The 14,967-nt window shown below is 47.1% G+C and overlaps 1 protein-coding gene and 1 long non-coding RNA gene across 2 annotated transcripts in view; both read right to left on the bottom strand.

Moving 5' to 3' along the window:
• Positions 1-9,842, bottom strand: part of HSD17B12 (hydroxysteroid 17-beta dehydrogenase 12) — an 81,405-nt gene extending 71,563 nt beyond the window's left edge. Inside the window, 3 exon segments of the mRNA XM_059849271.1 lie at positions 9,410-9,583; positions 9,586-9,748; positions 9,750-9,842. Of these exon segments, the coding sequence (XP_059705254.1) occupies positions 9,410-9,583; positions 9,586-9,748; positions 9,750-9,842 (430 nt within the window).
• Positions 9,843-11,601: 1,759 nt separating this feature from the next.
• Positions 11,602-14,688, bottom strand: LOC132328342 (uncharacterized). Its single transcript, XR_009486746.1, has 3 exons — positions 14,538-14,688; positions 13,378-13,542; positions 11,602-12,467 (listed from the first exon to the last, which is right to left on the bottom strand). It is a non-coding gene; the product is annotated as an uncharacterized LOC132328342 (long non-coding RNA).
• Between the last annotated feature and the right edge of the window lie 279 nt (positions 14,689-14,967).

Genomic DNA, 14,967 nt, shown 5'->3' with positions numbered 1-14,967 from the left:
CTCAGAGCAGCTCAAGCTGACCACTGGGCTCAACTGTATCTTCAACACACAGTTCCATAATACTAGCAAGTTTCCCTTCTGTTCCACCAGCACTGGAATTCATATGCCCAAGCAGACTATGGAGCATACCTAGCCCCAAGGGACTAATTTTCTGCACTTAACCACACTCCTTCCCCCATGGGCAGTGGATCCTTAACCAGATCACCACACAAACAGACCAACCTCAGTGCCAGCATAAGGAAGAAAGAATCAAGGTAAGAGCTTTCCATTCACTTTCTCTCTCCACACCAAACTTTTACATCAGAAAGCCATGATGTAAAAACACACACTCATTTTTGTGAACAAAGGCATCTCATTTATAAGCTGAAACCATGTGAGAGTGTCAGCAAACTGATTCCAGTGAAAAGGAACATGAACAAGGCTCTGAAGGTTAGGGTGAACACGCAAGGTAAAGAACCAGTCCACCAAATGGAGGGTTCTAGATCAAAATCTAGGAACAAAACATCAAGTTGAGTAGCCCCAAAAGTTTTGTCATAGATCTACCTGGACAAAAAGACTGAGGTAAAGAGTTTGTATCAGGACAGGAAACTTGCCTTTAAGCACACCTGTGAGTACACATCCCCTTCTGCCATGCCATACAAACACCGGGTTGGACACGCAGGACAACTGAGGGCAGGAACAAACTACAAGACATCCTAACTCTAATCCCTTGTTCAAGTATAGGCAGGGTAGCAGCTTCTTCCAGCAGTGATCCTTTACTGCCCTATCCTTGATGCTTCTCTCTCTTGTTAGAGAGCTGACTCGTGAACCATACTGAATCCACACTCTGGGGATGGAGAACTCTTTGGCAGATGGGACTGAGACAGCAGCAATACTGGGCATATACACCTCTTTCAGGAAAAAATATTTATGCAAAATAATAGAGAATAACAAGTTTATTGATTAAGCACCTTTGCTGGCAGGATGAGAATCCTGGGAAGGGAGCAAAGGGGCAGAAAGCCTAGGGGAAACCAGTCTTCCAGAGACTTCAGAACAGTGGAAGAGTTTTGGAGAAACAGATCAGGAACAGATGAGGAATGTGAAAGCAGGACTTGTTGGAATAAGGATCCAGTGATGAAGCAGAGTGTGGGGAAGAGCAGCATGCAAGCATAAGCAAGTGTTGGTGGGGTAGCAGCAGCTGCAGAAAAAGAAATAGTTCTCTGCCTTCTGCTTTCCATATCCATATGTATCCTCACACACATCTGCAAACATCTCCATCTAAAGACAGGGACCAGATACCTTGTAAGGAGACCAGACTCTTTAGTCTCTGCACAACAGTTTCCTCCCATCAGCAACAAAAACCTTTGTCCCACTGAGCTTATCACCTCCCATTCCCCTTCCCTCACTACAGCTTTTCTCCCTTTGTGCTTCTGTAGCCTTCTAACATACATGAAAATCCTGTGGAAAAATTGCTGTGATTAACAGCCCTAGAGCCGAGCTCCTCAAGTCTGCTCTTCTTTGTCTAGTGTACAGAGCTCCTCAAGAAGTGGAAACACAGCTGGCATGACTGATGGAATACAACCCTCTGGAACATGTGGCTCACAATTCCTTAAGAGGGCCAAATAGAAGGGAGGTGTAAGAAACAGAAAAAACCAAACATGCAACCAAAACCAAATCTGTACAGTCAACCAGACAGTAAGTTCTGCATATACACACACCCTGCCTGAAGCTGAGCCACCCAGCTGTCATCCACAACTGACAAGCAACTGAATCATGAGAGAAACACGAGAGAACCCTCAGGAGAGAAAGAAGCAGGAAGGGTAACAAAAATGGGAATAGAACTAGAAGAAACAATGGAAGAGGCACTATTTTCGCTGAGGCTCAGATTGTGGACTTCTCAACTCCAGTTTTAAGAACTGCTAAACAAGAGGTTTCTTTCAAAACCTACAACCAAACCTCAGGCTTTTAGGTGTCACTATCTGCTGCTGAGGGCAATGGAGTGAATTAGAAGCTCAGTAGGAAATTCTGCATATAGCTCTCTTCCCATGTTAGCTGGAGATGCTTATATTGTGGAACAGGATTTCAGTACTGCTAATGACTCACCCAGTGGGTGATGGTGCACTGCTCTAGACATTAATTCCAGGAATCTGTGAACTTTCACAGATTTGAAAAACAATATATTATTTTAAGGTTAAATCAGAAGTCAAAAAATAGCAGATTTAAGGTAGAATTCTTTTGTGCAATTAAATGTACTACAGGGGAAGGAAGTTGAATTGCCCTAACTCTAGCATTTTCAGATATTAATGTACTCAATCTGAAAAATCTTTGGCTTTTCTCTAAGAACCCACGTTTTGCAAAACTTATCAGTAAGTGAGCATCAGAAGTCATCTGAAGCAAGAAGTAGCAACTTAGGTAAGTGATGAAACCATGCAAGCCAAACATATGGGTGTTTTACCAACTAGTTATAGAGTTTATCCCACATTTTTGTTCATATAGAGGCCTAAAGAATCACATTTGGTTTCTGTTAGAATAATCAAGAAAGATACCTTCTTAATGTTATCCCTTCCATAGTAGAGATGGTCATCCTCACCCTATGGATTAGGAATTAACATATTCACAAGATCAAGAACCATGCATTTCACCCACCTACCAAAGAAAAAAAAAAAAAAAAAAAAAAAAAAAATTCCCAGGTGGAGAACTACTGGAGTTTTCCCAAAGGACACTCTCAGCTCGGCCCTCAGGCACTCCTACACAATGCCTTTCCTTGCTGTCACCAGGGCACCTCACAGGTAATCTTCCCAAAGTGAGGGAAGCACACACTGAGGCCAGAGGAGCAAACCAAAGAAACTGAAGGATGATACTACTCTACATTACATCCTTGTGTAAATTCTCTAGTTAAGTAACCAGTTTCCATTACAAGTATTCCTACTTTAAAACACACAGAAGACTGGGAGAATGAGCTAGCTTAAAATAACATAGCTATTCATCTCCAGGCTAATAAATTGTCAAGCATTTCCCTCTCAGGCTGTTTATCAGAGATGGATATTCTTTTCACCTTAATGGAAACATCTGTCCTCCACTCACCATTAGCTGGGTTTTTTGGGGGTTTTTTTGCAGGTGGAAAAACCATACTAAAGCATTTAACCCTCCTCCATGTACATCTCTCTGCTCCTGCAGATAAACATGGCAAAGCCTGTTCATATTCTGAATCAAACTGCAGAGCTGAAGATTATGAACTTGGTTGATGCTGAGTTTGGTGATGTCCACTCATGCCACATTTAGTGTGCTGGCATGAGCCAGAAGGGAAGGGCTGAAGACCATCAGCTAGGACACAGCAGAACAAGGGACTCTGGACATCTGGGCTCTGAGCAGTGGCTCTCCCTCTACTCTTCTGACCATAGAGTGCAAAAAGAAGCACATAATGCAGTAAGTGTTGAGCAGTCCTACTAAGTGGAAGTTTTAAACAGTCAGCAACATCATGTGCAAATGACACCTGAAAGAAGTAAGCAAGCACCAGAAATAGAAAAATTGTAGAAAACAGCAGAGAATGGTTCATTACTTTATACTGTCTAGGAAGCAGGACTGATTTTAGGGTATGTTAATAGCAGCAGCCTATGTAAAAAATATTAGAGAGCCTCCCTGACTCAACCAAGAGTTGCAAGGTCTCTGAGGGATTTACAGCCCCTTCAAACACCACACAGCATGAGCTGCCAAGTCTAGAGAAGGAGAGTCAGAGACCCACTTCTCCTGGACTGCTCTGGAAGTTTGCTCAGTCCAGCAAAGCACAGGCTGAAGGCATACACTGACAGAAGTCTTCTAAATTACAAGCTATGGGTATGACTGATAACTGAAGGCAGACAGCTAAAATTTTACAAGAGAAAATTTATGATGGATACTTGGAAACATTACATGGCAACTAGGAAAAAAAAAAAAACAACAATACACATTGGAGCACAGTACTCCTGAGAAGTATAGACAGGATTAGGACACTTGCATCAGACTGTTCTCTGAGCCACTCTCCAGTGCAGTAGCCCTTCAGAAGCAGTTTGCAAATAGCCATACAAAAAACAAAACATGCTCTGAGGTCAGTCTGCACATTTCACTTGAGCTGTCACGATCACAAGTTAGTTTACAAGCAAGCTGGCATATTTTCACATGCTCTTAACATCACCTTTCAAGTTAACAAGTGCCATGCTTTATTTCATACAAGGGTAGCGTCCAGAATTGAGAACAAGGCCAGAAAACCTTCACCATGGACCTGAAGTGCTGAAGATGATAAATCCCTGAATGAGTGATTCAGCTGAAGAACTAAAGATAACCAAAAGCTCCCCCCAAAGCTCTGCACACACCAGCCAAGCACTCCTGCACAGGGAAAATTGGAGTTGGGCAGAGCCTCTCCCCTCACATCCTGTAGGGAGAGCAACGCTCAGAGAGGTTGAAACTCCCTTCTGCTCCACCTCCCTACCAACTACACCCTTATCACACATTGCTCCAGGGTGGCTGTTGAAATCTGCAACAGTGACTTGTGACATGGTCTGTCAACTATTTATCACTGCACATTGTGAAACACATGCAAAGCAAGACTGCACTTGTTTGTGCACCAGGGACTGAAACTTGCTTGCAGAAAACTAAGAAGCTGTAAGGCAACAACTATTTCACTTGATGGATGCTAAGGAGTTCCAAAAATGACACTGACTGTGTCGTTTGCACCTGATCAGCAGTGAAGTGAATGTCCTCTGTATGGAGTTCTTAAATTGTAACTAAAATATTTTACCATATGACTTATTTCATTAAGAATACACCAAGAACTTTATAAGGATCAGGGTCTATTTCATAAGACACCACTTCTAGGGACTGCAGAAAGCATAACCTTACAGATGGAATAGAACTCGAACCATTTAAAAGCACAAAATCCAGCTAGTCCTTTTCTTAGACTTCTTCCTCTTGACATAAGCATCACATCTTATTAATTTAATAATACTATTGAGAAGGTCTGATGTATAGAGCTTGTTATTATCTCAACTTGCTAGCCATCAAGAGTTTGGGAATTGCTCCAGTATTCTTAGTTTTTAGAAGACCTGACTGTACAGACACAAAGAAATATCTACTTCAGTGCTCAGGTACCCAGTTACATACATTTTCATGCCTCCCTATTTTTGGATGCTGGATATGCATAACCATTATTAAGTAAAAGAAGCCAACAAGAAGGCAAAGAGGGTCACCCAGCTTTGCTGCTGCCCAAAGTTTTTGTTAAATATTTACACAGGGAAAGAATGGTTTAAGACTGAATAAGGGAGTTTTGTCTAAAATCAAATTACAGAAAGTTAGAGGCAGTTGAGAGCACCATCCTGATCAACGACCTCTCACAAATTCTTTTTAAAGAAACCTAGAGCAAATTGCCCACATTTAGTTGATTTTGCATGTTAGTGAATAAACTCCAAGCTTAATTAAGGCAAGCTCATCTTCACAAACCTTTGTTGGCCCAAATACAGCTGTACAGCTGTATTCTCCACATGAGAAAGCATCACCACTAGCAGACATCTTGTAACCACTAAATGTACAATTATTCAACCATTACTCTATCAAAGGCATTGAAGATAGAGAAGAAGTGGATGCTTTTTTAAGACACTGTGAGGCTTTAAAAAAAGCTCTTCTTCTTTAAAGAAGACTTTTCTTCAAGTGTCATATGGCAAATCACATAATCAAAATAACTTTGTTTCCAGTCAACACATTGCTCCAGCTACAGAAAACCCCACATTTATCATCAAAATATGTGCAGTGTTGAGACAGGAGAAAAAGAAACAAAAAGTTTAAGTTCCCACACAACCAAGCCGTTAGATGCTTTAGAGCACCAGATCAATCCAACTTGCACTGTCAGTGTGTTTTGAACATACAAAGTTGATTATCTGCATACACTGAACTGGTCTGGTTACACAGGTGACCTTGCTCTAGACAGGAGGTTGGACTACAAGTCAAGTCTCCTGAGGTCCCTCACAGCCTAAATCACCATAGGATTTTGAATTCATTTTGCCAAGTTACTGAAGGGAAGGAGAAGAATGATTTCATGTTTTCCTGCAAAAGAGGCGGCTTCCTAAAATAGGAGACACGGCAACTCTCCAAATGGGAACTATAACAGCAGCAGACAGTTCCCTGCTCCAGACACTCTGTACTCCAGAATACACCCAATTTTCAATGGCAGAGAAGCAAGGTGGCTGCCTGCCACTACCATCAATGGGAGAAGAACAGGACTCTCATCCAACCTAAGGAAATACAACTATGGATCACAACAATCAGCACTACCAACAGATCTGTCTGCCTAGAGGAAGGCAGGGGAACAGCCATATCTGTGCTGTATTCTTGGTGAATTCAGAATGCCTCCTTGGCACTCTTCTGGAGCTGTTGAGTCTGTCGTTTATTTAGCTACACTGTTTTTTAATCACAGGAACTGTTATTCTCTCTTTTACCAACTTGTGAAGCACATTAAAGGTGGAACATGAATCTCAGGAGTTTTCACTGTATAGTCTCTCAAGATGCACCCAGAAATCTCACTTTGAAACATCCACACAACTTCCAAACTGTACTTCACTGTACAGTAGCCAAAAACCAAGCCAGATGCAAGTCATACAGAGAGAAAACCAGAAAAGCTGCACACAGATCTTCACACATAATTGTGACTGTAGAAAAACTAACTTTTTGTCAAAAGAGGTGCTACTTCAAGTAGTAGAAACCTAGCTTTCCCAGAGTACATTACCAGTGCACATAGTGGTTCCTCTTGCTCCCATCCCCTCTTTTGAAATACCAGTAAATTAGACCAAGCATAGACAGAAGCAATTGCATATATGCATCCAAAAAAACCTCAAAGAAAACAAGGAAAAAATTTGCAACCCAATTTCAAACGTGCAGAAGAGTTAAAAGGCAGTAAGAAGTCCTTCCAAAAGGACTTCTCTTTTGGGGTTTTTATAAAGTTGCTCTCAAGTTGTGCACTAGAAAGAATACATTGACACAGTAACTACAGCAGCCAATTAGCATCAAAACCACTGGTTTTTAAAATATCAGAAAAAAAAGGGAATGCACTTCTTCTTACAGTATGACTTAGTAATTTGCTAACCAAGGTGACCCAACACATCTGCAGCTGTGCCTCCATCTTCCTTTCCAGGAGAGAGAATAGAGAGCCTGCCCAGCCACAACATACTTCAGGGCAAACCTCCCCAGTGCTTATTCAGACTAAGACAACCTCTCTTCATTTCAGCTGGAGACTACAGCAGCTGTCCCAATAAAGCAGCATCTCACCTGCATCAGCTGCACACTGAGGACACAAAACAGCTAACTCATGATGGCCACATGCCTTCCTACAGTGACAGCAGGCATCATCACCCCATTTCTCCATTCTCCTTGACACTGCAGCAATGCTCCCACTCCAGAGCAGAGCAATAAACACAGAATTTAGCTGTGCTGCCAGTGCTCTGCTTTCTCCCTGCCTTGAACATCACAATCTTGGCAGAGAAAGAACAATTTCTGTGAGCAGCCATTGGCCACATACAGTGGCCCACTGCTGCCTGCTCTTGTTCAAGAGAGACAGAGGACATTTGCACTGCAGTTCTCTGGATGTTTGAGGATGTGACTGTGGGAAGATCTGCTGTTTACAGTTTGTGGTTTCAGCTGATAAGGTGGCATTTGGCTCAAGCACTGCAAACTTCCATGCTTGAAACAATGCAAAACATGCTCAAGTGGCCACCAAGACTGCTGTGATGCACCACAAGTCAGCAGGCAACTGATAATGCAGTAATATATTCAAAACCAATATTAGAAAGTCAAAGAAGGTTTGGGTGTCCTGTGCCAGCCATATCTTTAACAGGCGTAACATTTCTCCAGCTGAAAGGAAGACCTGCACCTCAGTTATTTGTATGTAAAGCTGTTACTTATCCAAGGCACGGCTGCTGCACTTCAAGCCTGGTCACACAGGACTCATGACATGCTCTGGCATTAGGTATGCTGCGAGAAGCAGTGCTGCTTTACTGGTGTCTCACACAAGCAGACATTCAACTACCCAGGCATGCGCTCACACACAAGTTCTGTGCTGGCTGCAGCAGAGGTTATAGGGGAGCACAGTCATAAGCCCAGCAATCAACCTGCTTGGTGCAGGGCTGCTCTGCCTACAGCTCTGACACCTGGAAGCAGCTGAGCACTTGATGTCCTCCTACTCCCCTTGAGGAAAGTACCTCTTGCAGCCTTTTAAACTGTCATCTCAAACTCCCACGCTACGATTATTTTTGTGGCCCACCTTATCAACTCCCAATCAAGCACAAAAACTGCCCTTTCCAATAATGGATTTGAAAATTCCCTTGGCCTGATCTGTTACACCAGCAGAGAAGCCCTTTACATCATCTCATCATTACTTAAAGGCCAGAGTGGCAGCGGCAGACTCGGAAGAAACTGTCTTTCCCCAACGTGGCTCCTAGGACCAGGAAGCGACGTACTGAAAAAGTTAGAGCAGCGTAGCACTGAAATTACCCCGGTAATAGCTTCTGCTGTACTTCCACAGCGCTCCTGTATTTCGGGGACGCTAAATGCTGCCGCCATCCCCTCCCGGCCACCATTACTGTCACAACCTCCACAGGTTGAGCCACTTGTGCTTCAGCCCCTTCCCGAGCGCGGCCCGGGACCGAGGAGGGACCGAGCTGCAGGAGCAAACAGAGTCGGCATAAGTTTCACGCCGCTCCGCTGTTCTCCCGCCGCTCTTGGTAGGGCTCTTCCCTCACCCTCCAGCAAAGCTCTTTTCGTGGGGCACCCACGGCTACCGCCGTTCGCCCGCGAGGCTCCCGGTGCCGGGCAGATGCCGCGCGGCTCCCGGCCTCCGCTGCGCCGGGAGCGGCCGCTCCTCCGGGGGCGGCGGGGACGGGGCGGGCCTGACGTCAGCGATGAGGTGCGAGGCCGGCGCGGAGGGGGCGGCGCGCACCGACCGGCCGCGCTGGGAACTGCGGGGCGGCCCCGGCTGCGCTGCTCCTGAGCCGCGCTGCGCTCCCGGCCGCCCTGGAGACACCAAGTTCAAACACGCCGTGCCCGTCCGCCCGCCAAGTCCCAACAATCGACGCTTCTCTCAGGACCGACCAGACCGGCGTGCTGTGGCCCTGCACGTTTCGTGGGGAGCTTGAGAGCGGCTGCCGGCTCGCCGGGGGCCCACTCGGCAGAACAGTGGAACCCGCCAGCACCTCAACCGCTGCCCCAGACCCCAGGCCCGGGCCCACTCCGGACCCGGCTGTCGCCCCACGGGCGCTCCGCCAGACTGCCGCGGTTCCCCCGAGGGCCCGTTCTCGCCCCCCGCGTCCCCCTCCCCGCCAGGTCGAGGCCGCTTCCCCGCGAGGTCCCTGCCCCGACCCGGGGGGGCACCGGAGAAAGAGGCGCGGCGGGGGCGGCCGGGACGCGCACTCACCTGCCCAGGCGCCCAGCGCCGGCCCCACGGCGGCGGCGCCGCTACCCAGCACCCAGACGCGGAGCCCGGCCAGCAGGCGGTACGAGGCCAGCACCGCCGCGTAGAGAGCGCCCAGCGCGCCCACCCAGTAGAAGAGGCCAGCGGCCGGGAGCGCGGCGGGAGCCACCATGCTGCGGAGGCTGCCGCGGCCGGACTGAGCCCTCCCGGCCACCACCGCCCCGCAGCCGTCACGGCGCCCGCCCCCGCCCCGCCGCGATTGGCGGAGGGGCCTCTCAGCCACCGGGTAACCCGGCAACGCGGCCGGGCCCGCCCGCCCTGGGGCCGCCCGGCCCCGCCGCGCCGGGAAGGGGGGGGCAGGCAGCGAGCGGCCACACGCCCCCGTACTACTTGCGGCCTGGGCCCCACGTGGTCGGCACCGCTCTCTTGCCACCATTGGACAGTGAGCATGGCCGTCACCCGGTCGCCGCACTTCGATTGGTCCCGCCGCCCAGGAACCCCGCAGGACTGGTGGAAGACGGGGCCTCCGCTCCCGCCCCCACTGACGTCATATGAGCCCATTCATAAAATACTCAGGCTCCACCTCGCACTCGAATATGTCCCTCGGTTCCCCTCCCCCCATCCCCGCACTGCGCTCGCCCACGGAGCCGCGCTGCGATCGCCACGGCACGGCACAGGTCCGCAGGAACCCCTGGGCAAAGGGAACCCTCACCGGGGAAAGTCCATCCCGGGAAAAGAGGGGCTGAGCACCGCAGCCCAGCTGCCACTGCACCCCACGCGCCGCGGGGCTGGCAGCGCTGTCCCGTCTGGCTGGCCTCGATCTGTCTTCCCCGACAAGATCCAGGGGCAACGGAGGCTTCCTGAAATATTCCTCCTGAGCTGCCCACTTGTGCCATGCCTGGACTTGCCCTGCCCCATCGCCCTTCACCTGCCCGCTTGACACGACCCGTCTCCCAGAGCCCCTCACACGATGGGTTAGGAACGCCTAGACTTGGGAGGAGTATAGGAAACACCTCTGAAATGACACACACACACACCCCCCATCAGTGGCTCCTTCCATGGTGGTGAAGGGCACAAAGCTCCGCTGCCTTCTGTCCCACCTCCAGCCACTTGCTAGGGCCGTGCCGTCCGTACCTCACTTATTGGCCCGGCTTTTTCCCTCCCTCCCAGACTGGAGCCTGGGGCAACGGATAGGAGATGGGGCAATGTAGGCTGTGGGAGGCTGAAGCCCTGAAATAGCTCATGGTTGAGATGTATTGACTCAACAGGCTGAAACGGCAGGAGTGGCTGAGGAACATGGAAAATTAATGGCAATTTGGTGTAAGGTGTGGGTCAGTTAAAATGTCAGAGAGGACCAGTTGAGGTATAGGGGACTGTTATTAATATAGGGTGCGGTATAGTGGCTGTTTTTAAAGGGAGCCCCTTGCAACTTTCAGTGCCAAATTTTTTTTCTAGAAAACAAGACTTTTATATCACTTATTTGACAATGATGTTAGTTCAAGCAGTAAGAAACCTTCTCTAGATTAGATTTTTTAGAGATCCACATCCATCTGAGTTACTACCAACAAGTAGCATAGGGGGGTAGTCTAAATGTTGCCTTTCCTTTCTCTCCTGGACTGGCAAATAGGTCATACCCAAACCCAGCCACTACTCCTGAAGATCTCCAAGCTGAACCAGCTGCCAGGCTGCAGCCATGTTCCCCTCATCCACTCCTTTGTGTTACTTGCCACATGCCATGTGGATGGCAGAGGAAGCCTCCAGGAGCCTAATCTGCCAAATCCTGGCATGCCTCAAGCCTGGCCTCCCTTGCAGCTCCACTCCTGCAGACCACTCATTGTAAACTCAATGGATTTACAAGTGCTCTACAGTTTCTCTTTCCTCATCTCATTCCACATTTCCTAACCTTTTGCTGCTTCAGAGTTTGAAAGAGCTCATGTAAGGTGCCACCTTAATTGTAACAGGTAAGCAGTACCCTGTGTGTTGCAACTTGGGGCCACAACCTGACCATGGTGCCATGTGAATGCAGTCACAAGCACTACCGCCACTTCACAGCTCTCATTAAGAAACAAGACACACTAGTATGACATCAACTACCTGATGCAAAGAACTGTGCATCCTGAGATACCTGGGGCTGCACTCTATGACCTTTTGTCCTTGCTAAGGGAAACAAGACCAAAGAAATCAAATTAAAATTTGCCATGATAGGCTTATCCCTTTTATTAGTTTAATAAAAATAAACGTTTGCTACATTTCCTGCTGTTAAATATATACACACAAAATAGCTTTTCACTCAAAAATACATAACTGATAGAAATCAAAGGCTTCTGTTCATAATCTATTTGTGGAAAACAAATTCATAGTGGGATTCAAATTTCATTGGATTCAACAACACAACACACCACACATGTCAATTAAGGCATGAAACTATTATACACATTGTAATGAAAAATTAGTGAAGTCACTATCTTATTGGCTGACCTATAACTTTACAGTTGATTTTTATAAATTAATCTTTATCATAAGCAGTGGTATCAAACCTAATAGGAGGGAATATGTCACAGGATTTTGTCCTATTCCACAACAGGAAGCATGCATCTTTCCATCTCCATGGTGAATTAGTTCACCTTTTTTTTTTTCTTTCTTTATTTTTTCTTCTCTCAGTCCCTCATGAGAGGTGACACTGCAGAGGATCCAGCTCTCACCAAGTTTTCTTCCTGCATTTTTCCCAAGAGAGACCACCTATTGCTTACTGGACATCACTTTTAGAATAGTGTGATATGCGAGGGCTAACTCCTGCAGGAATTACACAAGGAAAATCCTTATAGGCCTCACCAAGTGTGTAGTTGACATAACACCCTCCAAAAGACAGGACTTCAGTTACAAAAAAGTGCAAAATGTTGGGATAATTTTCCTCTTGTTCCATACCAGCCTTCCCTTAATTTTTAATTTAGTCTATTGGCTGTCACGGCAGTTCTCATCTGTTCAGTTTTTGCAGAATAAATGACACTGCTGATCCTCACTCTTTTGTCTTCCAGAGGACAGGTGGATATGGCATAAGCATCTGGAAAGAGAAAAGGTAGAAAAGAGGTCTACCACAAGTCAAAGGTAACATTGTAGAGCTGAAGGACAGGATGGAAGGTAACAGTGGTCACCAGACTCACCGAGTCTTTAGAAGAAAAGTGGACTGGGCAGCTGGACAGTGCATGTAGAGGCTGAAGGAAAGGAGATGAGCATTGGGCAACCTGCTGAAGGGAGCAGGCAACTTTCTACTGGACATTCATGTAAGCTGCACTGCAGTTACCAAGGGAATGCTGCCAATTACAAATGGGTCAGAAATAGGGAAGGAAGTATGTGGGTGCTATGAAAGATTTGCTGGTATCTGTCAGAGTCTACCCATCTTTTATTATAACATCTCCTGCCCACTGCACTGCAGTTGTGCTGCTCCTGAGACCTCTTGTCTGAACAACCTTCTTGTTGCAGGTCAGGACAGAACCTGCCCCGCTGTTCTCGGAGGGGGACTGATAAACCCCTTGACAGAGAAGGACAGACAAAGCAAGACAGTCCTCCAGTCTTTTTGTGTTAAAAAAATCATACTGGTTATTCAAAAGTGTTGCTATTTTTTATGCTACCCTGCTTGGAGAGAAAGGCAGTCCTCTGAGAGGCTTACAGTCTACATTTAGAAGAAGATGAGTCACAGGCAGGGAAAGGGACTCACTGGAAGGGAAAGAATTATACAAAGGTCAAATGAGGGGGTTTGCATCTCTTGCTTATGGGCATCACACACTCCTGAGCAACAGGCATATCCCCCTTTCCACGGTTAATCCTAGTATTCTCATGAGCTTTGCAGGTCTGTTCCCATTTGCCCTAAGCTGCTGCAAATCCCAAAGGAGCACCCAGTCGGCTGAGCTGATGGAACAGACAGGCATTTTAAGTGTACTCACACATCAACATGCATACACATATGAGGATACCTTGCCAAGGCCCCAGAGATCCATATTTCCACAGCTTCTTTTATCTGTTCAGGCGTGTAGTCAGTTCCAGATGACTGCAGATGCAATCTGGGTCAGGGCAGTGATGCAAACCTCGGTCAACCCACAGCTTGGCTACGTTGCTCCATCATATGGATCATGGCTAAGCTGTACAGCGGATCACAACAGAGATGAAAGAGGTCTTTAGGAAAGCTAAAGGAGTAGTGACGTGCATGACTAAAAATGCAACAATAAGGAACAAAAGATAGGGACATAGAGCTACACAGATGACAACATCAAAAGGAGACAAAGAAAACAAAAATATAGGACAGGAGCAATAAACCACAATGAACAGGGGATAAAAGAGCACCCAACAGGAAGAAGCATTCAATTTTTATTATGAAGGTTTTCTGTGATGTTGCTGCCACAAGTATCTCACAAGCAATACACATCTCAGTGAGACCATATTCCCACGTCTCCCTCCTGCTCCACTCTCTCGGTACCTGAGGAAACACTTCTCATTACAAGTCCACAGGTGAGGACCCAAGACAGTCACTCACTGTCCCCACAGTGAGACCTGTGGCTCAGGGTCTCAGCACTCAGGAAGCCTCAGCACTGGGATCCACTTGTCATCCCAGCCTGCCCAGTGCTGCCAGAAATGCCGTCTGCTCTGCAGCAACCCTGAGACAGGAAAGGGGGACTGCTGGTTATCTGTGATGTGTCATGTTTTTTCCTGCCACTGAACAGTGTAGTCATTTGTTTCATTAAATGGCATTCTTGTACCCAGCACTAATTTTATCCCTTTACAAATATGTTTTTCACTCTAGCAACCTAAGAGCAGCTCTCCCCCCCGTACAGTCATTCTGCTCTCATGCCTCTCTTACCATTACTCACACTTATTGCAGTGAGGCCAGATTCAATAATGGGCCTGGCTGCTGCAGTGCTGAGCACTGCAGTGGGTCTTTGCCTAAATCCATAGCCCCAAATTAAGACACCCTGCCCCAGTGCACACTGAAGACAAAATTTAGAATACCTAAGAATGTAAGCTTCATTGTCCATTCTGCTAAGGTCTCGACAAGAACTATTCAAGACAGGCCAACAAATCTCTCAATACACCTCATCGACTGCTGAGTTTATTGTAATGATGAGGTGAGGCAAGATACCTTGTGTGGAATTCCAGATCCTCAGCTTTTCCTTAGGCACCTACTCCATCTTCTTGCAAGGTTCATGGTACCCCTCAGAGTCTGTGCACTATTTAGCACTCGCCCAGGAGTTCAGGTTTCCCTTCTCTGCCTGAAAGAGCAGAAAAGTGCTTTAAGAGCATGGCACAGGTGTGAGGTGATTTTGGTTGAAGCTGTTTCACAGCACACAGAATCACAGAATCATCATATCATAGAGCCATAGAGTTGCCTAGGTTGGAAGGAACCTTAAAGATCATATACTTTCAACTCTCTTCCCATGGGCAAGGATGCCTTTCACAAGGCCAGGCTTCTCAGAGCCCCATCCAAGACAGTCTTGGACATTCTCAGGGATGGAACATCCAAGCTTCTCTGGGCAACCTATTCCAGTGCTTCACCACCCTCAGGAAAGAAT

Source organism: Haemorhous mexicanus, chromosome 6 (genome assembly GCF_027477595.1).
Source record: "Haemorhous mexicanus isolate bHaeMex1 chromosome 6, bHaeMex1.pri, whole genome shotgun sequence".
Lineage (NCBI taxonomy): Eukaryota > Metazoa > Chordata > Aves > Passeriformes > Fringillidae > Haemorhous > Haemorhous mexicanus.
This window is presented reverse-complemented; position numbering and strand designations above follow the sequence as displayed.